The 24,306-nt window shown below is 37.4% G+C and overlaps 1 protein-coding gene across 1 annotated transcript in view; it reads right to left on the bottom strand.

Annotated features, from left to right (window-relative positions):
- The window catches only part of PLCZ1 (phospholipase C zeta 1), a 71,835-nt gene that overhangs the window by 28,340 nt on the left and 19,189 nt on the right, over positions 1 to 24,306 (bottom strand). Inside the window, exons 5-7 of the mRNA XM_043968214.1 lie at positions 24,107 to 24,295; positions 19,057 to 19,213; positions 1,933 to 2,049 (exon numbers count right to left, since the gene is read on the bottom strand). Of these exons, the coding sequence (XP_043824149.1) occupies positions 1,933 to 2,049; positions 19,057 to 19,213; positions 24,107 to 24,295 (463 nt within the window). The remainder of the gene's footprint in view (positions 1 to 1,932; positions 2,050 to 19,056; positions 19,214 to 24,106; positions 24,296 to 24,306) is intronic.

The raw sequence follows: 24,306 nt of genomic DNA, 5'->3' as shown, positions 1-24,306 counted from the left end.
CATTCAACTAAAACTGCTTCATCCAAAGTTACTGATGAACTCTTAGCTGTCAAATCCTAATGACCTTTCCTCAGTCTTAATACTTATTAATTTTGCTGCAACTTTTGACACTATTAATCACCATCTCCACCTGTATATCTTCTCTATGTGCTTTCATGACAATGTTCTCTCTCCTGGTTTCCCTACCTATATGACCTCTCCTTTTTTATCTTCTTTCCTCAGTCTTCATCAAAGTAACACTCCTTAACCATGGGTGTCCCCAAAGACTCTGTTCTATGCCTTGTATTTTCACTCTGTACTTTCTCAGTTGGTGATCTCATCAGCTCCCATGGGTTCAGTTATCATCTATATTCAGATGATTCCCAGATCTATACATATCCATCCCTAGTTTCACTCCTGAGCTATGCAGTCACACATCACCAATAGCCTTTTGGACATTTTGAACTAGGTATCCTATAGGCATTTTAAATTCAACATATCTAAAACAGATTTTATTATTTCTCCCCAACCCCTCCCTTCTTCCTAATTTTCCTATTACTATTGAGGAAACCTTCTTCCCAGTAACCCAGGTTTCAACATCCGTGTCATCTTCAACTCATTAACCCCACATATCCAATCCATTGTGAAATCTTACCACTTCTACTTTCACAAAATATTACATACATATCCTCTCCACTCACACAACCACAGCATTAGTATAGGCTCTCATTACCTCTCACCTGGACTATCGCTATCACTTTTCTATTGCTCTCCCTTACTCAAATCCCCAATTCATCTTCTATTCAACTACCAGATTGATTTTCCTAAAATGCAAGTCTGATCATGTCGCCCCATACTCAAAGCCCAGCGGCTCCCTGATTTTTCAGTCTTCTTACATTCAACTACCTATCATATACTCTAGTATCCAGCTAAATAGACCTAGTTGCTATTCCTGGAACGAGGCCCTCCATCTTCAAACTCTATGCCTTCACACTGATTGTTTTCCATTCCTAAAATGCTCTGCCTCCTCACCTCTGCCTCTTAGCTTCCCTGGTTCCCCTCAAGATTCAGATCAAATCTTACATTCATCAGGAGGCCTTTCCTGGTCCATCTCTTGTTCCACCACCTCCTCCTAATACCTTCTCTGAAATTACTTTCGAACTATCTTATCTCTTCTATATACCTATTTATTTACTTGCCATCTCCTTCATTAAAATATGAGGTCCTTGAGGTGAGGGGACAGTATTTTTTACTTTCTTTGTATCCTCAGCATTTATCACAGTACCTCACACATAGTGAGCATTTACTAAATGCTTGTTGACTAAGTGAATCTCTCAGAGCTCTGGGAAACTTTCTAAGTCTCTAATTGTCAGCGCTGGGGCTGACTTTCATTGGTAGAGAAAGTTTCCTCACTAGTGAGTTCCCTAAACCAATAAAATTATGGGTCTAGTACCTACTCTTACCTCATTTAATGAAATATTTTAAGTTTAGAGAACTTCCCACAGAAAAATGAACCTATATGATGTGATAAGCTGCCCAAAATAGTGAATTTAGAAGCAAAGAAACAATAAATTCACGAGCAGGGCTGGGTTCAGAACACCTTGTTTTCAATGTTTTGGATTTTTTTTTATCTCTTGGACCTTTCACGTTTCTGTGACTCACCCCTCAATACCATTTATTTACCCTCACAACCTAGCTGATTAAGAGTTCCCTCATCCCTATTTTAATCTAAGAATTGCTTCACTTTGGGGAGCATATGATTTAAAAAATATATTCCTACTCAGACTCTGTCAACATTATGAAATATCCAGTATATTACTAATTCTAAGAGAAGGGAAGAAGGGAATCAACACTTCAGTAAAAATTATTAGTATATAGTCAATTACCAAAAATATTTTTTTAAGTATTCTTCATTTCATATTTTGTAAATAAAGAAGCAAATGCCCAACATACCCATCTGACATCCTACATTCCAAAATTCTTGAGGAATGTAATTAGAAGAGTCCGTTCTGGTTGCTTTTGGATATATTCTTGTAATGAAGCTGTTGGTATGTGAGATAAATTCACGAGCTAAAAACAAGTATTATTGGAACATTGTGAAGTATTTGAAATAAGTGAAAAAGCAGTTCTCAATTATCTTGTTTGTAAGAGTCGAATTATTCTTTTCTTCTACCATAAATATTTTAACATCTTTAATCATTCTAGCGTGTCATATTAGTAAAAGTATGTTTATTGAAAATAATTATACCTTACATTTGGATAGTGCACTATAGTATCAAAAGAGTTCCTTATAATAACCCTGTGAAGCAGACAGAGCAAACGTTGTTATTCCCATCTCATAGATAAGAAAATAGAGAATTAGAGAGATTAAGTATTTAAACAACTTTTCACGGTCATGTCCAGATAGCTAAGGGACCTTAGAAGTAGAACTGGAGGGGCTATTAGAGGCCATTGATTCAAACCCCTTGTTTTACAGATGATGGGTCTAAGGCCCAGAGGGGTTAAATTTGCCCAAGGTCATACAGGTAGTGTCAAAGAAGAAGAAAAATCTTTAGCAGGATAGAAGCACATAACATAAATGCACAAAAATAATCAGCATTTCTAAACATCACTAACAAAAACCAGAAGATAATGAGAATAGAAATACAGATTAAAGAACTATAACAATAGGTACTAGATACTTGGCCCTTAACTCACCATGAGACAAATACAGAAATAAAGAAAGAATTAAATATCTGCAGAGATATCTATGTAATGGATAGATTATTAGCCTTGAAATCAGGAAACTTGGGTTAAAGCCCAGCCTTGGGCACATTATCTGTTTGTGTGATGATAGCTGAGTCACTTAACCACTCATTTTCTTCATCTATACAACCTGCCTCGCAGAGTTCTTATGAGGAAAGAACTGTATAAACTTTAAAGCTTAACATCAATTTAAATTGTTACTATTACTATTTTGTTCCAGCCATAGGTCAAGACAATAGAATTAAAAGTGATCCTTAACCAAATTATTTTATAAATAAATGCAATGCCAATCAAAATAATAACTGTCTACTTTGAAAAGAAAGACACTAGACCCATGACTTTCTTTGTATAAGCAACTTCTATTTCAGGAAACTCCTATGAATTCAGGTTAGTACTTTTGCTACAACTTACAGTTTTACAAAGTTGACTAGAGCAGTGGGAGGTTAAGTGCCTTACCCAGATTCATATAACCAGTATATGTCAGAGATGAGACTTGAACCCAGGTTTTTTGGTCAAACACAAATAGAAATGAGGACCACTAAATCATATATAAGGATCCCTGTGGGTTGCTTTTTGACTTAGAAAACCACATATTAATATCATCAATGTTCTATTGGAGGCAGCTAGGTGGTTCAATGGATAGAGTACTGGGCCTAGAATCAGGAAGACATGAGTTCAAATCCAATCTCAGATACTTACTAGCTGTGTGACCTGGGCAAGTAACTTTAACCTTCCTTTGCCTTAATCCACTGGGGAAGGAAATAGCAAATCACTACAGTATCTTTGCCAAGAAAACCCCATGGACAGTACTGGCATGTTATGGTCCACAGGGTCACAAAGAGCCAAACAGGACTAAACAAGAACAATGTTGTATTGCATTTTGTTGTTGTTGTTGTCGTAAAAAAATTTTCCAATTACATTTTAATTTGTTTCAGCCACATTTGGGAACATTGTGAACCACAATGAAGACAATAGGTTGTGTATTTGATCCTTTTGCTCTAGACCATCATCATCATTATAGAGTAATATCCCTGTTTCACATATGGATTTATTTCAAGTAGGACCTAGTTCAAGCTTATTTTATATGTGAGTTCTCATCATCTACAAGCTTTGCTTGTGTGGAAATTTATTTTGTTTTGGGGACCCTGCCTTTGGGCTGAGATTAGAAAGCCTTGGGCCCTCAAGGTCTCTTCTGTGTGGGAGGTGCTGGTGCCCCTCCCCCTCTGCTTTAGCGGAGCCAAAAAGCCCCATGGGCTGTACAAGATGCCAGGTCAGACAGTCGGGGGGAGGGATCCCCAGCTCCCTCCGCCCTGAGCGGATCTATCTGAGAAATCCTGGGCTCTGGCATAGTCCATGCTGAGGTCCCAGGCACACAGCAGGGGGCATGGGCCCCTGGAGCCCTGGGTATGGTATGAATGAGACACTTGAGCGGCCGTCCCCCCAGCCGCAGTCCTGGCTGGAGGATTAGCTTGGGGTGTGTGGGGGCACAAAAAGCCCCAAGATTTGAGTGGAGAAAAGGAAGATATATAAAACCGGAGAGTTAGACAGTAGGGGGGCTGACGAGAAGGAACAGGAACAGAGAAGGATGCAGGAGATTAAGAGGACTGGGGAAGGAGGAAAAGCTAAGAGCAAGAAGGGATGAATGGAACAGAGAAGGGGGGCTGATGAGACGAATGGAACAGAGAAGAACACTGGAGCACTAGGAGACCAGAAGGAGAGGTTGGTGAGAGAAACACAGGGGTTCCGCAGTGGCAGTACAGAGAGCAAAGTTAGAAGCAGAGGGATCAACGAAGTGAAAGGGGCTTGGAGTTAGTGAAAGGAACTGAGCAGTGAAAGTGGAACATACCCTAAAGCAAGAGGCTGCAACGGCCTTTATTGTATTAAAAAAGTTCCAGGTGCAGCAGGTGGAAAGAGACTCGCTGGAATGCAGTCAGGTTGTACATTTTATTTCCCTGTATTCTTAATTTTAAATTGTATCTCATAAATAAACTCTGCTTTGATTATTTATTTAAGAGGCTTCTTAATCTTTTGCTTATCAATTTGGGAGCAGTGTGGAGGAATTTTTAAACGGCCCATATTCAATTAATAGTAGTCAGATAGCAGTCAGTCAACAGTCCCAGATTAAGTACCCCAATAGATTAGTCCTCCCAAATTAGGTCAGTAAGTCAGTCAAAATATTTTTACACTTGCATGGGAACTTCTATTTCCTCTATTTGAAGGGGGTCATTTATACATGTGGAGAATATGTGTATATGTGTTTCACACAACAGCTCATGTTCATCTTCCCAGCTGTCTTACACATTCTATAAGAAATAATTCAAAGATAATTTGAGGAGAGGTGCAGTGGACAGAGGACCCAGGCCTGAAGTCAGGAAGACCTGAGTTTAAATTTGGCTGTGTGACCCTGGGAAAATCACTTAACCCCATTTGCCTCAATTTCCTCATCTGTAAAATGAGCTAGAGAAGAAAATGGCAAACCACTCTAGTTTCTTTGTCAAAAAAAACCCCACAAATGGGGTTATGAATGGACAAACATGACTGAAATGACTTAACAACAACAAAAATTTGAGAAGATAATTTAAGGAAGGAAAGAACACTAATAACTGAGGAGAGAGCAAATAGGCCAGTTTGACTGGAATATGGAATGTGTGAAAGGAAAGAATATGAAACAGATCTTGAAAGGTAGGCTCAAGCTAGATTGTGTAAAGCTTTAAGTACAAAACAGAAACTTTATATAGTACACACACATGCACACATACTAACACAAATTAGCTTTATTTTAGCAACCAAGTGGAGGGTAGATTGGAGAAAGAAGAGGTTGGAAGTAAGATCAAGTGGAAGATTTTTGCAGTTATCCAGTTGAAAGATAATAAGGAGCTGACCTAGTTGGTATTTGTGGATGTTAAGGGCTAAAATTCTAGCTAAACTGTCTAAAATATCTAATGAGTGGTCGCCAATAAATTATAAGCTTTAGCAAGAGTTAGACTTTTAAGCATTTATTAAGGAGAATAAGAATTTGGTAAAGAGAGAGAGAAAGGCCTAGATTCCTATCTATTAAAGGGAGAGCACATTTCTAGCTCCGCTATCCACCAGAGTCCAAAGGAAAGAGCTTGAGACCGAGCGCCAGTCTCTTCCTTCCTCCTCCCACTAGCCTGCGTCACTTCCTGACGCCAAAGAAAAGACTCCTGGTCTTGTCCTCAAAGACCTTCACTTCATGGGCAGAACTCTTCTACAGTAAGTCTCCAGCAGGTGGCGTCATTCCAATCGTTACATGGATCTATGTTCAGTGCTGAGCCTACTGTAGGGGACACTAATCTGATACCCACCTCCTAGGAATCTATTACTTCTCCTACATGGCAATTTTTCAAATACTTTGATCAGGAATGTGCTAGTGAATGTTTAACAACTGGCTGTCAAAAAATTTAACCTGAATTATAAATATTTTCTCTAGCACTTTCTTAGGTCTAGACAATCAACAAAACGATAAGCCAATCCAATTTGTATGTTTGCAAGTTTCTGAAGTGTAAGTATTCATATTTTAAATTTAACTGGGCTCTGGAGAGCCAGTATAAGCTAGACCCTGAACACTCCTTCTTGTGATCCTTTCTCCTCTACATCTCCTCTTCTCTTGATTAAAAATCTGCATCTGCTTCAGGAGACCCTCATATAGCATAACCTCAATGACCTTAATCATCTTGGTTATCCCTTCTGGATACTAGTGTACTAAAGGTCTCGATCTGAGGCCTTTTAACATTATGTGGGTACCAGTGAAATACTTGTATTATCCAACTGTCTGTCTCATTATGTGTTATGTAGTACTTTTCTGACCACAAATAAGACCACATTCTTTCCCTTATGATTTTTTTCAGCCACTTCATGCACGTATATCCTCATTGGCAATAGGCAACATCATAATGTACTTACCTGTGTGTATTCATGACCTGAGTTACCCTTAATTTTGAAACTTTGTAGATTGTGGTCGTAAGTTAGGGAGTATTCTGGTGCTTGATAATTGCTTTCTGGTTCATTTCAGAAATATATATGTTGTACTAAACAAAAAGTCCTAAGTGAATGTTAACCTATTTATTGTACCCATAGCATTCTTCAGAGCCTAAAGACTGATTTCAGAAAGTTAAATAAGAAATTCAGTCTATAAAAAAAGCCTAGTAGGAGGGGGCAGCTAGGTGGCACAGTGGATAGAGCACTGGCCCTGGATTCAGGAGGACCTGAGTTCAAATCTGGCCTCAGACACTTGACACTTACTAGCTGTGTGACCCTGGGCAAGTCACTTACCCCCTATTGCCTCACAAAAAAAAAAAAAAAAGGCTAGTAGAATATTTGTTTTGCTAACCTTACATACCCTGAGCTATGAAGTCCCAATCTAATGATCATCTATGTGGAACAGTAAACCCATGCTTTCAGGTAAAGTTTTTCAGACACTATTCAAAGTCATGGGAATAGGCCAAATCAATTTGCAATTTCAGCTATAGGATGATTCAACCTCTCTTTACCTTCCATTTCTCTTTCCTTCATGCCACCAACTAATTACAACACTGAAAGATCCCAAAGTATAAATTTTGGAGCAGACATAACAGATAAAACTTTGTCATCCCTCCGATAACAACCTATGTATTTTGAGAAGCAAAGTTAATTGGTGAAACGTCACCAACATATGTTAGAGATGGGATCTTTCTTATCTATAGGGGAAAGCTTGGAAGCCATCTTTGATGCTGCCAACTCTATGGGCCATCTGGGCTGCTGTCATACCATGAAGCTGATCTGACACCTCAGGCACCAGTCCAGATGGCTAAAAATTCAGTTGAAGCCCTGAAGACCTTCACCTGCACCTTGATTTCCAGCTGTTCCAAGGTCCCACATAGCTACAAAAACAGCCCTCGATAAGTTCATTAGTCCACCTAAGATTTTTTACATATACTATCTTTTCTTTCTCTAGTGAGGCTGCTGGTTTATCACAAAATCCTTTATAAAAGGATCCACTTCTAAGTGATAGTGAAATGTGGGCAGGAGAATTTGATCAGTTTTCCTTATTCTAATTTATCCCCAACCAAGAATTGAACTCAGACACATAGCATCACTGGGAAAATTTTTGCTCTTTTTATCTTATTTTTGTATCATAGAGCGGTTTGGAATCACTTTATATATTGCCTAGCTTCCTAAATCCTATATAACCCACTCTTCTCTGTATATTCATTTCTTAGTGCAATTTATTGTCCATGTGCAATACCTGTCCAAGATATATGAACTGTTGGACTTACTCAATGCACTCCTCATCAAAAATTGCATGTCATAATCTGTACAATGTGCATCTTCATCTAGCTGGCTATTCCTGTTTGAATTATTGGATCAGTCTCTTGAGTGGACATGGATACAATTTAAGAGGCCACAGAGTTTACTAGACTATATTAATCTTAGCATTCTTATTATAATTATAAATGAAATAAAACAAAATAAAACCAGTAGGAAATTGCAGTTAAATGTAATGATAGCTCACACATTTTCCCTTAGACAAGTATAAGAGATGGTGGAGGTGGCTCAATATTGCCCTCATATGACATCATTTTATAGGATGCTTGTTCATCTTGCTTTGGGTTATTTATGATGAGCAAAAGGAAATACCATGAAAATAATTACAGCTTATGTGTTCTTTTCTTTTACAAAGGATGAAGTTCACAAAGAATTGGCAATATCCTCAAAATCAAGTCAACAAAACACTTACTACAAAGATAGGGAAGTGAACAAAGGAAAATTCTATTTTGAATCTATTTACACTAAAAAGAAAGAACTTGTTGCTAAGGTAAAAAATTATGGAAACCTTTTTAATTTAATTTATGGAAAAATTCTTAACTTCCTATGACCAGGCAATATCATAGGCACTGGAAATAAAGGGGCAAAAATGAAACAGTCCTAGTATCTCAAGGCACTCATGTTATTGGAGGGTAAATAACATGGGGGCAGAGTGGTACAGTACAAAGAATGCATCAATAAAACCTCGTTTTGAATGCCAGTTGTGCCACTTATTGCCTTTGTGATGCTAGCAAATTCCTTACATCCTCTGGCCCTCATTCTCCTTATCTTCAAAATGAGGAGCTTGGACTAAATGACTTCTATAGGCCCTTCAAGAGCTAAATATTTTATCCCACATACAGTTATATGAAAACAAAGAATTTTTTATTAGTTTAAGAGTACTAAATGAAAAAATCTAGAAGGGTCTTACATAGGAGGTAGCACTTGAACTGATTATTGAAGGGGCCTAGGGTTTCAAGAGAAAATGGAGTGCAGGAGGAAGAGTCCAAAAATGAGGAATGACCTTTCCAAAGACATGGAGGTGGGAGATAGAACACCACATGTGGGGAATAGAAAATACAACAATTAAGCTGAAACAGAGTGTATGATGGGAGGTAATATAGACTAAATCTGAAAGGATAGGCTAGAGGCAGGTTATGAATGTCTATACACTAAAGGGTTTTATATCTTATCCCAAAATCAATAAGGAGCTACCGAAACTTCTTGATCTTGGTAATGCATATTAAAAAAGGGAACACATATGAATGATATTATAGAAGCAGAATCAACCAGTCTTGAAAAGTGATCACAGTGAAACTTGGAGAGGGGGACATGATCATTGCATTGTAAAAATATTTTGAACTACTTGCCTCATTTTGGAGGCCTAATCTGACTGGAGGACTAATCTAAGGACTTTTGACTAACTGGCTATCTGACTGATATTAATTTAATATGGGTAGTTTATAAAGTTCCACCACACTGCTCCCAAATTGATAAGCTAAAGATTAAAAAGCCTCTTAACTAAATAATCAAAGCAGAGTTTATTTATGAGATACAATTTAAAATTATGAATACAGGGAAATAAAATGTACAACCTGACTGCATTGTGGCGCATCTCTTTCCACTGCGTCTCTTTCCCACCTGCAGTGCCTGGAATTTTTTTTAATACAATAAGGGCCTTTGCTGCCTCTTACCTTAGGGTATGTTCCACTTTCTCTGCTCAGCTACTTTCTTCTAAGTGCAAGCCCCTTTCGCTCTGTCTATGCATCTAACTTTCCTCTCCTTACTGCCACCGCTGAACCTGTGTTTCTCTCTCACCAACCTTCTGTCTGTCTGTCTGCTCCATCAGTCTGCCCTCTGCTGCCTTTGCCGCCCCTCTCCCTCTCCGTTCTTCTAATCTTGTCAGCCTCCTTTAATCTTGTCCACCAGTCCCCTTGCCATCTAACTCCCAGGTCTATATATATCTTTCTTCTCTCCACTCAAATCTCGGGGCTTTTTGCACCCTGCCCCCACACACACCAAGCTAATCTGCCAGCCCGGGCTGTGGCTGGGGGGAAGGGGACACTCAGGTGTCTCATGAGTACCACACTCAGGGCTCCAGGGGTCCGTGCCCCCAGGGACCTCTACACAGGCTATGCCAGAGGCTAGCCTGGACGAGCCTGGGATCTCTGGGATAGATCCACTTAGGGCAAAGGGAGCTGGGGCTCCCTCCCCTCAGCTATCTGACCTAGCATCTTGTACAGCCCACGGGGCTTTTTGGCTCATCTGAAGCAGAGGGGGAGGGGCACTAGCACCTCCCACACAGAAGAGACCCTGAGGGCCTAAGGCTTTCTAATCTCAGCCCAAAGATAGGGTACCCATATCAAAATAAATTTCCATAGCATTTTAGAATTTTAGACAAAGAGAGGATAGGTGGAAACAGTCTAACATAAAACCTACATATTGGGAGAAAAAAATTTCAAAGAGTTCATGGAAAGAAGATGATCCTTTGGATTAAAATTTGGAAGGATGGTAACCTCTCAAAAATGAAATTCAAGAGATATAAACAATTCTGGTAAGAAGAAAAAGGGGGAATATTTTGAAGAGACTAATGTGAAGGCACATACCAACCAACTTAGATTTTTAAAAAGACATGTATGGAATATAAAAGCAATAGCAAGTAACAATGGATGGATATAAACGTGTGGCAGACTATTTCAAGAATAGTGTCAGGAGTGCAAAAACTAATAATAATTTCCCTAATAAGGAAAACTAAGGATAACAAAAGGGGAATTCTACTGAGAAAGTAAATAGGATCAAAGACATTGGATGGCTACTCAAGATAAATGGGTTTATGATGATAACTGATGAAAGCAAGAAGGCAGAGTTCATCAACTCAAGGAAAAAAATTATCTTTGGCCTAGAAGGAATGGGAAAAAATGACTAACACAGTTGATACTTAAGTAAGTAGAGAGATTGTAAGAAAACAGAGCATCCAAGTCAACTGGCCAGATTACATTACATTACATGCTGGGTAATGAAACAACTGGCAGGTGTAAATTATCTGGGATCTTTTAAAGATCATTGAAATAGTATCCATACTGCAAGATTATGGAAAGGAAAATATACTTATTTTCAAAAATAAGAAGAAGGGGCAGCTAGGTGGCACGGTGGATAGAGCACCAGCCCTGGAGTCAGGAGGACCCGAGTTCAAATCTGGTCTCAGACACTTGACACTTACTAGCTGTATGACCCTGGGCAAGTCACTCAACCCCAATTGCCTCACCAAAAAAAAAAAAGAAAAAATTAAAAAGAAGAAGAAGAAAATGTAACCTGTAAACTAAATAATGGTGAGTTTCCTTTCAATTCCCAAGATAATTCTAGAATGGATAATTAAAGATATGGCCAGTGAATATTTGGAAAATGAAACAATTAAAAAGAACCAACAAATCCTCAGCCCAGGTAGCCCTTGATGCTCGCCCATCTCAGGCTCTTCAGATTCCTTTTGTGTGTTGTCTTTCCTTATTTGATTGTAAGCAACTTGAAAGCAGGGATTGTCTCTTTTTTGCATTTATATCCCTAGTGTTTAGCAAGGCCTTGGCAAATAGTAGGAACTTATTAAATTTGAATTGAATATGTCAGAGATAAAACACATTTGGTTAAATTATAAACTTCCATTGCCATATATTGAATGTCAGCTTTTATTGTTTCTTGGGAAAGTGAAGTATGTTTTTTCAAAGTATTTCTGTAAATTTTTAATTTTTCTTATTGCTGTAAGAATATTTAGTAATCTCCTCTCTGACAAGGAATCTATCTATAACTGCCTTAGGATGATAAGGCCTATGTTTTATTAACATTGTATGGGTTTTTGTTTGAACACAAAGATTATCATTCATTTTACCATACCAAAAGTCTATGTTCAGATGGATATTATATAGATGTTAATTGCTCTAAATGTGTTATTTACTATTTGCTTTGATTTTGCCCAATGCTAGTCAGTTTCTTTTCTCCCTGATGGTCTTATGTGTGATGTGTCTTGCCCAGAGAAGACAAGGATATTTGTAAATATTATCCTCATTCAGTGATTTGATTTCATCTCTGAATTCAAACCCAAAGCCTTTGGTTTCATATCTTCCCTGACATGTATTTAGAATTATACATATATTTCAAGCTAACCATATTTTATCTCAGTGATGGTCTTCCACCTTCAGCTTTTAGATGCCATGAACTGCCTCATGAATGATTTTAACAGTAGGTACAGCCAATGAGCAGCCATGGCTACATTCACTATGATGAAACATTTGAACTAATAGTTATGGATCTTATATGAACATGCTGTTTTCCATTTTTGTACAGAAAACTAAGTTTCAGAAGCCTCCCATGAAGTAACCATTCTATCACTTATTATATTAATGGCATGCAAAATTTCTATTTCATGGTTGGTACATCTATTACATGGTTGTTATTCAGGTGGGCTTTGTTTGACAATGAAGATGACATCACAATTTTACATCCTTTGGGGGGGGCTCTCTTTTAATTCCTTTGCTTTTAAGCTTTCAAAATATATGGAGTTTCATGTTGAATTGTTTATTTTGTTCTCTATACTGCAGTGGATGGAGCAGTGAGCCTGGAGTCAGGAAGACCCAAGTTTAAATACAGCCTCAGACATTTCCTAACTCAGTAACCCTAAGCAAATCACTTATCTACTACCTGCCTCAGTTTCTTCAATTGTAAAACGTGGATAATAATAGCACCTGGTTCCCAGGGTTTTGTGAGGATCATATGAGATAATATTTGTAAAGCACTTAGCACAAAATAGGCACTTAATAAATTCTTATTCCCTTCCCTTCCTTTCCCCTGGGCTACCTTTTGACTTTTGTTTTTAATTGTTAATTAAGGGTATCAAGAATTTCTAATATAGTTTTATTTTCCAGATTCCATTTGACATGTTTCTTTTCCAGTGCCTTTAATTAGACATTATAGTGTTCGTGTTTTTACTACATGTATTGACTAGGTATTTTAGTAATCTTCCAATGATTATGGCAGGTTTTCAGTGGTTTTTCTCAATACACTTCTGCAATGGCAGGTATTTTACAACTGTCCTAAGTAGTATTACTAAGTAGCTCCACATTTACTCCTATGGCTTTCACCATGGCAATGATTATATGTGTATGTCTGTATGTATGTGTGTACATATATATACACACGCATATAATGTGTCTGTGTATGCATATATATGTGTGTGTCTATATGTACACATACATAAACATACACATACTTGTACAAGTCCTAAAATCTTTTTACAATCTCAAATAGTGGGGAAATGCATTTGTTTATGGTAGCTACCACAGATACCACCCTTTGGGAATTATTCTGTTTGGGTTTTTAAAGCCCTTAATAACCTGGTCCTTTCAACTTCTCTAATTCTAAACCTTACAGCCTTCTACTCTTCATTCCATGTACTCTGTGATCCAGTGACACTTGGCTCCTTGCTGTTCCCCATACATAATATTCTATCTTCCAACACCATGTGTTTTGACTGACTGTCCCCTATTCCTGAAATTCTGAGGCTCTCTCAATTTCCTTGGTTTCATTCAAGTCTCAGAAAATGTCCCATTTTCTGAAAAATTTTCTGTCCTCCTTAATCTCAGGGTCTTCCCTCTGAGACTATGCTCAATGTATCCTGGATATATCTTGTACATAGTGGCTTACATATTGTCTCTCCCATTAGACTTGAAAACAGGTACTGTTTTGTGCCTTTCTTTTTTTCTCCTAGAACTAAGCCCAGTACCTGGTACATAAGCAGGCCCTTAAACACTAGCTGACAATTAGTAGGATTTGTGCCATCAAATCCAAAACGGACTTTTTGAAATTCCACTCTAAATAAGCCCATTTCCTTTTCAAAAATCATTTGAGGCATCAACTTTATTTTTGTCATCTATTTTGTTATCAGGTAGTAATTCTGAAGTTTGTGTTCAATGTAGATTTACAACACATTCAGGTCCTTCAGATTTAAGTACCTCTTTAATTTTCATTTTTATTTCATCTAATCTGTGTTTAAAATTTGCAGCTTCTTACCATTTTCCTGAATTTGTCAGCAGTATATTGATGCATAATGTGGAATAAAAGCTATCATTGGGGAAAAAATAATATAAAAATCATTCCAACAACTAGTAAGCTCTTTCCAATTTTGTTATGATATAGTACCGACACATTACAAAAACATTCATATTTTCATTCTATTTTCTGTGGGGTTTTTTGATTCACTTACTTTAGTGGACAGTATCACCTGTACCTAAGCATTTCTAGTAGACAAGTTATTAGTATTTCTGACCTGTTACAATGCACCCTTGTGTCCTTATATTCTTGAATTCTTGCCTTCTTGGGGTATCAGAGCACAGAGGCGCAGCAATGACTCCACCCCATGTCAATCTGATCATCAATACAGTTGTGAATAGGGTCAGGCGGAAACCATATGCCATCCTATTTGGGGGGCTCATAGGAGTAGTTATGTCATACTGGTCAGGGGGCTGGTATTGTCAGAGCCTAATTGGTCAGAATTTAGGGATTCCTGTCAGGAAGTCCCAGGACACAGAGATCTCCTGTTGTACTTTGTCTTGACTCACATGCTCTTACCCTTGCCATTTTTCCTCCTGCCCTTCACAATATGTATGATGGATTAGGCTTTGAGGAGCTTATTGTTTTTACCATTATTATTGTTGTTTCTGCATTCAAATCTGTTTCTTTTGTTGATAATTAGTTTGTAACCATTATTACAAAAATTCTAAATTAATATGCACATAGGTTGGGTAGTATAATAATTACCATTATTAAAGGCATGATAATAATGGGAAATGTATAATTTATTTTCCTTGAAAAATCACCTAAGATCCAGCCTCAGACACTTACTGGCTGTGTGACCCTGGGCAAATCACTTAACCCTCATTGCCCTGAAAGAAAAAAAAGAAAAGGAAAAGAAAAAAAGAAAAAAAAATCACCTAAGAAGCTAGGGGACTAGTTAATGAACAAAACTGAAGTTTATAGTTCCAAAACTAGTGAGTATTATTTTGAATTTTTATTAAGCATATTTAAATTTTAATCTGATAAAATAATCTTCCAAAGAATCATTAATGATTTTCAAAGCAGCAGCCTAGCCTTGCTCATATTTGCCCAGCATATTCCCTACAATTTCCCTCATCTTTCACAAAGTTCACACAAAAACTCCTTCATATACAATCCATGGCAGTCAGCATAAAGAGTACAGACAAATGAGCAGGACTGAATATTTTGTGCAGTAGTACCAGGTGCCAAGCTATATGTCACATCTCAATATGGGAAATGAGTCTATTTATGCTACTCTTGATAAAGAGAGTACATTGACAAATAATCAGGCAGCAAGGATTTCTGTATACCATTGATCCACCCCGAAGCATTAGCTCTTGAAGTGAGAGCTATACATATTTTTTTTTTTAAAAGTCCCAAGGAAGAGGAAGAGAAGCTGGGTTCAGACATATGCTGTTCTTTATTCCTCTTCTACTTAAAAATGTTTATGAAGCCTATTCAGTCGCTGAAAGTCAAGGAGTGAGAATTATTTTTTTCCTCTGGCCAGAAGGGGTAAAAATATTTCATAAAAATCAAACTAGTGAAGACATAGAGTTCACGGTCTGTCTCTTTTTCTGTATCTCTGTCTTTCTTTTTTCTATCTCTGTAGTTCTTTGTCTCTCAGTCCCTCCTCTATCGCTGTCTCTCTATTTCTCTGTCTCTGTCTCTGTAATTCTGCATTTCTGTCACTTTTCTTTCTGTCTGTCTTTCTGTGTCTATGCGTCTCTGTATCTGTCTCTCTTTTTCTTTGTTTCTATCTTTCTGTCACTGTCAATCCCTATCTCTTTACATTTCTGTAACTCTATCTTTGTCTCTCTTTTCTCTATCTCTGTTTGTCTCTGTATCTCTGTTTCTACTTCTCTGCCTGTCCCTCTGTCTCTTTCTCGCTCTCTCTCTCTCTCTCTCTCTCTCTCTCTCTCTTTCTCCTTCATGCTTTTCTTCCCTCTCCCTCAAAAAGAAAAGCATATCAAGGAATAACTTCTTCATTTACCTTAAGTAAAATGTCATACTTCAGAAAGTCAAGGAATCAACAAGAGGAAATTCTGTTGTTGTTCTGATGACCACTAATATGAAGAAACTGATTTCTGGAATGGGAGTAAAGGATGGCTTTGGAAGAAATGATCACTCCTTCCTAGAGTTTCTGATGGAAAAGAGGAAAACCAGAAACAGTCTGATATGTACCATATGCTTTAGATAAGCAGCTTCCAAAGGTTCAGAGGAAAAGTTAGGAAGGATTCCATTGACTAAAATTCTACTGGGATGACATCCAGGGATGATAGGAAACTCTCAAGAATGAAATTCTAAAGACAGTGGACTGTGTATTAAAAAGACGATATTCACAGTTGTGTGAAGAATGATTTGAAGAAAGGAGAAACTGGACAGAGGCAGGATTTGGATCTCATTACTATAATTTAAATGTCAAGGTGAGAGTCAAGGTCTTGAACTGTAAGTGGTAGGAATGGAACTGGTAGAAGGAAGCAGATGTTAGAGATAGCAGAAGGAAATTCTATAGGATTTGGTAAGTGATTAGATGCAGGGACTGAGTGCAGAACCCAACAGAAGACTAAAGTTATTATACTTGTATATTTCTGACTCTGGAGTGTGAAAACATGGTAGTGTTCAAAAGAAATGGGAAGTTAAGGAAAGGGACAGGTTTTGGAGGGAAGATAATGAGTTGGGATTTTTGGATACATTGTATTTGGAGTTTTGCTGGAACTCTCATGTGTAGATGTTTAGTAAGCAGCTGAAAATGTAGAACTGGAGCTTTAGGGGAAGGTCAGGAATAGCTACTTAGTTTTTGGAGTGGTTATACGGTTCTAGAAGTTCTTTAGTCATTTGAATCATGTCTGACTCCTTGTGAACCTATTTGGAGTTTTCTTGAAAAAGATGCTACCGGGGTTTACCATTTCCTTCTCCAGTTCATTTTACAGACAAAGAAACTGAGGCAAACTTGCCCAGGGTCACATAGCAAAGAAGTATCTGAGGCAGGATTTAAACTCATGAAGATGAATCTTCCTCATTCCAAACACAATGATCTATCCACTTCGCCACCTAGCTGCCCCTTAGACGTCATGGGGGTGGCATTTGAAACCTTTAGAATGTATGAGACTCAGGCAAACAAATATAAAAAATAAAAATAAGAGAGACAATTATAGAGCTTTGAGAGAAAACCCACATTAAGTGGGAAAGAGGGAGGTCAGGAATCAGAAAAGGAGATAAAGAAGGAAAAGTTAAAAATATAGAAGTATAATTGGAAGAGAACAATGTCAGAATCCAAAGGAAAAGAGAGTACCCCAGGAAAAAAGAATGGTCAACAGTGCCAAATGTGCATTTAGCAATTAGGAGGTCACTGGTGACCTTTGGAAAGAACAGATTTAGTAGAATAGTGAAAACAGAAATCAGAAAGATATCCCTAACTCTGGGCAGAGAATTTGATTCTCTCTCTTTATTCATAAATCAGAATAAGAAAATGTCTCTCCTTCATCATTATATAAATAAATTCCAGCTTGGCCACTTATTTTTTTTTATCATGAAACATGATTAGTAGCTTAGGTATCTATCCTCCTACTCATCATTTTCTGAGTAGGTGGGAAAGCACTTAAGAAAAACTGTCTGCCAGCATCCTCTAAGACTGCCATTTTTAAATGAATTAGCAATTTGCTCAAACCATACCTAAGTATAAGCAGGATTGGAATGGAATATCTCAAGGAGAAGGAATGGAGGTGGGGGTATCTTCCTTCTTTGGGAGAGTGGCATATTATGATACTAAAAAGGAAATACTGAAGTGAAAAATAGGCAATGTGGTATGAAGAAAGGAACTCTGGTATGAAATATATGAAATGAGGCAAATTATTCAATCCCTTCTTTCAATTTCCCCATTTTAAAGGGAAAAAAATGGGTTAATAATCCCTCAGCTATCTGGCAACTAGTGGCATAACAAACAGAGCAAGCACTGGGCCTGGAGTCATAAAACCTCAGTTCAAATCTGGCCTCAGATACTAGTTGGGTGACCCTGGGAAAGTCACTTAACTTCTATTTGCCTCAATTTCCTCAACTCTAAAATGAGGATAATAATAGCACCAACCTCCCAGAGTTGTTGTGAGAATCAAATGAGATAATAATTATAAAGCACAAAGCACAGTGTAAATATAGTAAATGTTATAAATGTTAATTAGTATTAGTGGTATATTAATAGTGCAGTATAATACAGCATAGTATAGTATAATATTATAGAGATAAAATGAAGTTAAAAATGAAATTTTTTCTAAGGAAAGCTTAAACCACTAGATAATTAAAGGAAGTATTGTTATCAAAATACTTTCTTGGGGGCAGCTAGGTGGCACAGTGGATAAAGCATGGTCCCTGGATTCAGGAGGACCTGAGTTCAAATGTGGCCTCAGACATTTGACACTTACTAGCTGTGTGACCCTGGGCAAGTCACTTAACCCTCATTGCCCCTCAAAAAACAAAACAAAACAACAAAAAATAACTTTATTTATTTGCTTTAATATTATTAATTTTAAAAAAACATAAAGCCAATATTTATGTCTATAAGTCCTGCCAAATAAAATTATTTGGGCCTAACTCAAAGCACATGCTTTTTAAAACATTAGTTTATTAAAAATAGTGTCTTCTATGAAATTAAGAATATTTCATGCATAAATATATACATAGAAACAAACCTCTCTTAATAATTTAGCAATAAAACCAGATATTAAGTAAATGTGTTATGAATAAATATAGACTATAAACACAATATGGCTAAATCAAAAGAAATTTCCTTTCTGGGGTTTTGGGGGTTTTTTTCAATATTTTATTTTTCCAATAACATGTAAAAGAAATTTTAACATTAATTTTTGAAAAATTTTAATTACAAGTTCTCTCCCTCCCTTCCTCCTTTCCTCCCTCTTCTCTCCCTCATTGAGAAGGCAAACAATTTGATATTACCTTTCTGTTTTGAAAGTTTTCTTGCAAGTAACTCCCCAATAGAATTATTCTCATTGAATTTCTGGTAAAGTTGAGCATGATGGAAGCCTTTGAACCTCTCGGCTTTGGTGTAAATGACAAGATCTGACAGCTCCAATGCTATTTTTACCTTCCTGGTCTATAAATAGAATACAATTATTTCACAATGTTTCATAAGTTCTTTGAAAGAAAAACTTTTTTTTTTCAAATCAAGGAACTACACTTTCAAATCTGTGGTCTTGATTGTTGGCAAAAATTATCCTATAGAAAATAATTTTAGTCAATGTACTTCTTTTGCAAATATAAAATAAATAATGTTAATATAAAACAGAACAATTATACATTATATAATACATCATAACAGATGTTACCCAAAGATGCTAAATCTTTCCTTTTTTCCCCCAATAAGTCATGTTCCTTCTCATCAAGGAGATGAATTTCCTTTTCATCCTGTGGGTCTATGATAGTTTGTAGGTACCAGAGAAGTAGCTAGCATCGTGGTAGAGTAAAAAGAGAGCTGGATTTGGAATCAAAAGACATGTGATTTCCCTTATGCCCAGTCATTAGAGGGTATATTTGTAACCTTATATAACATTGCAGAACACTGAGGCCTTTCTTTTTTGTAATGAGGAAAAAAATGTAGTTCTGCTTCCTGGACATTGAACATATTGGTCTTTTCCAAGGCTCTCTCCTTTTATCAGTGGCAAAATGGACTTGAATTCAAGACCTTGGTTTGAATCTTGTATCCAATAATTAGCAGTTGTGCCATCATTAACAAGTCAATCACTTAACCTCTTGAAACTGGTTTCTTCTTCTCTCAAATGAGGATAACACTTGCAAAAGGTTCTGGCAAGGAAATCACTTTGTAAATATTAAAGCTATCTAAATAAGAGGTAATTTTGTTATGACTTTGAGAACATCAAGGCATATCTAAAGAGTACTTCTCTAGCTATAAAAGAAACTATTTTCAGTTCCTTCTGTTCCTGTGTCCCAAGATTGGTTACTATTATTATTCCTGAAGAAACAGCCACTTGGTTATTTTCTTTTTATTTCTCTACAGGCTAAATCTGTATGGTTCAAGAGGCAGCATGTTATGGCACACTGATTATAGAGGCCTGAGTTTGAATCTGCTTCTGATACTAATTGTGTGATCATAGACAAATCATTTAAGTTCTTAATGTTTCATTTTCTGTCTCATCATCATCTTCCTCATCAAGAACTATTGATTAAGAGTCTCCTCTATGTCAGGCAGGCATTGTGCTGAGCACTGGGGATACAAAGAAAGACAAAAGACATCCCTTGCCCTCAACAAGCCCACAGTCTAGTGGGGGAGATGACATGCAAACAACTATTTACAATCAAACTATATACAATATAAACAGGAAATAATCAACAGAGGGAATGTACTAGAATTAAGAGAGATTGGAAAACTTTTGTGGAGAAAGTAGGAGTTTAGCAGTGTCTTTAGTTGGGAAGCCAGGAGGCAGAGAAGAGAAGGAAGGGCATTAAAAGCTCAAGGGACAGCCAGTGGAAATGCCCAGAGTCAGGGGAATAAAGTGTCTTGTTTGAGGAACAGCGAGAGAGGCCTGTGTCATTGAATCATAGAGCAGATTGGGGGAGGGGCAGTTGTAAAGTATAAGAAAACTAGAGTGGGGAGGGAAGTCTAGGTTATGAAGGCCTTTGAATGTCAAACAAAGGATTTTATATTTATTCTGAGATGACAAAAAGCCACTAGGTTTGGGGCAGCTAGGTGGCGCAATGGATAGAGCACCAGCCCTGGATTCAGGAGAACCTGAGTTCAAATCTGGACTCAGACACTTAACACTTACTAGCTGTGTGACCCTGGGCAAGTCACTTAACCCCAATTGCCTCACTAAAAAAAAAAAAAAAAAAAAAAAAGCCACTAGGTTTTATTGAGGGGGGGCAGGGCGGGGGGGGGGGCGGGGAGGACGGTCATACTTGTGCTTTAGGAAAATCATTTTAATGACTGAATGGAGGATGGACTGGAGTAGGGATAAATTTGTGGCAGGAAGACCAAGCAGCAAACTATTGTAATAAACTGAGCTGAAGAAATTAGAGCCTGAACCAAGATGGTGACAGTATCAGAGGAAAGAAGAGTATATATTCAAGAAGATTTTTTTTCTTTTTTTTTTGTAAGGCAGTTGGGGTTAAGTGACTTGCCCAGGGTCACACAGCTAGTAAGTGTTAAGCATCTGAGGTCAGATTTGAACTCAGGTCCTCCTGAATCCAAGGCTGGTGCTCTATCCACTGTGCCACCTAGCAGCCCCAAGAAGATATTATAAAATGTTATGAATGAGCCTTGGCAATAACATGGATATGAAGAGATGGAGGGGGAGGTGGAAGTGAGAGTGAGGACTTGAGATTGATACCTAGGTAGTGACCTTAGAGGAGGAGGAGGATGGCCAACAACAGACAAGTTTAGGAGGGGGCAGAGTTTTGGGGAAAAGTTCAGTTCAGTTTTGGGCATGTTGATTTTTAAGGTGCATATGGGACATCTACGTTGAAATATCCAATAGACAGTTGGAAGATGTCAGACTAGAGGACAGCAGAGAGGTTAGACCTAGCTAAGAAGATTTGAGAATCATCATCATACAGATGATTATTGAATCTATGAGAGCTGATGAAATTACCAAGTAAAATAGTACAGAAGAAGAAGAAGATAGAGCCCTGGGGGACACATAGGATTAGTGGACATAACCTGGATAAATATTCATCAGAGGAGACTAAGAAGGAGAGGTTGGATAGGTAAGAGTTTATTCTAGTGTACTTGGGAGGAAACTATTATTACTGCCAGTACAGGATGGGATATTATGTTGATGTGATCTGAAGAATAGAACTGGAAAGAGAGAAAGCTTTTATAATATACATGTATGTGTGTGTTTGCATGTGTATATACATATGCTCATGTGTATATTTGTACATACATACTTCCAGGTTCTCATTTGGAGATATGATGAGATTTAAGGTATGAACACGTAGCTATATATCTTAAGTGATAAAGTGATGGAGGTCATTTGAATTAAGGAGGTCAGGAATTAATAGTTTCACGGATGTAGGGGAATATTTTGCCGGGATAGGAAAAAGCATAGGTAAGGGGAACACACCAGGTGCTGAGAGAACTGGGTTGAAATGGACCTGGGAAAGAAGAAGCCTGATTAGTATATGGGCATAGGGGGAGGAAGTATGGACATTTAGTCAGATGTGAATATCTTACAAATCAAGCAGTTAGACAAAGATTGTGACTAATGCTGAGATGATTCAGTTACTCTAAATATCTATAGTTCTGTTTTTTCATTGCTGACAGTTAAAGATGTATGATGAAAGCTGCCCTGAGATTGGGAGACAAAATTGAGTGATTTCACCCACAAACTACATGGAAAAGAGAACATTATTTAATGGAAGCATATCAGAGAAGCACACCTGTCACTGTCATCCACTAGGCCCTAATTCTCTAATGAAGATCTGCCTCAGAAGTGTTCGCCCTGGTACCTAAGTTCATCAATAACATGCTAGATAGATTTTTGTTTGTTTTTCATCGGATCACTGATCTTCTCCAATAAATGGTACAAATCACAATCCATCCCTATCCTTTCATCCTACATGGCTCTTAGCATTGTTCTCTCCCAAATTCTCCACCAGGAATCTGGCCAATGTACTGGGAAAATCAATGTGTGTGTGTGTGTGTGTGTGTGTGTGTGTGTGTGTGTGTGTCTCCTCCCTCCCTCCTTCCCACTCTCTTTCTCTCAATATTTCACAGATATCATGGAGTATATAGGCTGTCCATCAATTTTCCTTCATCCTCACCACATAACAAGCTAAACTTATTTTTCAGTCCTATATTTCTCTGTGGATATATTTTAGGCTATTTCTCTGGTGGGATTTCTCATTCAATCACTCAAAAGGCATTAATTAATACTTCTATGTATCAGATTCTTTGTTGGCCAATGGAGATGCAAAGACAAAAATATCCCTGCCCTCAAAAAGCTTAAATTGGCAATCCATCGCTGCCTCCTCACAATTTAATGTACTTGTCCTGTTGTGTTTAGGGTGACCCACAATTTTAATTCTTCTGATATTCTAGTATTCCATGATTCACAACCATTTAACTTTACAGGAAATAAGAGAGATTGGGACTAGACCTGTGATTTCAGTAGATAGGGAGCTGTCCAATGAAGAAACCCCCTCTACCCTTGCAAGTCAGAATCTTCTGCAATATTGTCTAGAGCAACTTAAGTGACTTACCCAAGATCACATGGCTATTATGTGACGGAGTTGTGACTTGAATGAAGACCTTTTGGGCTCCAAGATCAGTTTTCTATCTACTACACCATGGACATTTTTTAATGGATCTTTGTTTTAGGGAAGAGCTTGAGATCATTACAAGAAGTGCACAAGTTCAACCTAGTCTGTCCTCTTGTTCAATTCTTATTCCAGGTGCACTGTCAACCCAAACCATTTTTTTCCTATAACATCTAATTTATTTGTGAGATATTTATGTGTATAATATTTACATACATGATACATTTTATATATATGTATATACATATACATATATATGAAACATAACTTTGGAAAGGAGGCATAATCTTTTCTCTGATATCAACTAATTCAAAATAAAACTTGACCATTGCACTCAGGTTCCTCTGATAGGTAAAAAAAAAATTCTTCAAAATCATAATAGCTGATATTTATACAATGCTAGAAAGCACTTTACTTTTTTATCCTCATGACTACCCTGGGATAAACTGAGGAAGAAATTAAATAACTTGTCCAGGGTCACAAAGCTAGTATCTGTGAAAGTATTTAAACTGAGATCTTCTTCGACCCAGGTCTAACACTCTATCCACCACACCACCTAGCTGCCTTCAACGCCTCTTTATGTTTGAAACCAATATATAATTTGAAGGGAATAGTAAGGAAAAAATCTTCAGCTCATTGATAATTTTTTTCTTACCTGTTTTTTTTTAGGATAACCAATGAAATGCTTCATTAGAGCTGGTCTTTCTTCTACCTCTTTTTCTTTGCTCTCTTTAACAATAGGTGAATTAATATGTTCTTTTGAATCATCTTCATCATCCTCATCTTCTTCATCTTCTTCATATTCTACTATCTGACCATGTTTGTCACTGCCTATTCTTTCAACTGTCTCCTCTATTGTTCCAATTTTCTTATTTTTTACTAGTATTTTGAACTTCAGTGCCTGTGGACATA

This window comes from Dromiciops gliroides, chromosome 5, assembly GCF_019393635.1.
Source record: "Dromiciops gliroides isolate mDroGli1 chromosome 5, mDroGli1.pri, whole genome shotgun sequence".
NCBI lineage: Eukaryota > Metazoa > Chordata > Mammalia > Microbiotheria > Microbiotheriidae > Dromiciops > Dromiciops gliroides.
The sequence above is the reverse complement of the archived record's forward strand: the minus strand, read 5'-3'. Positions and strand labels throughout refer to the sequence as shown.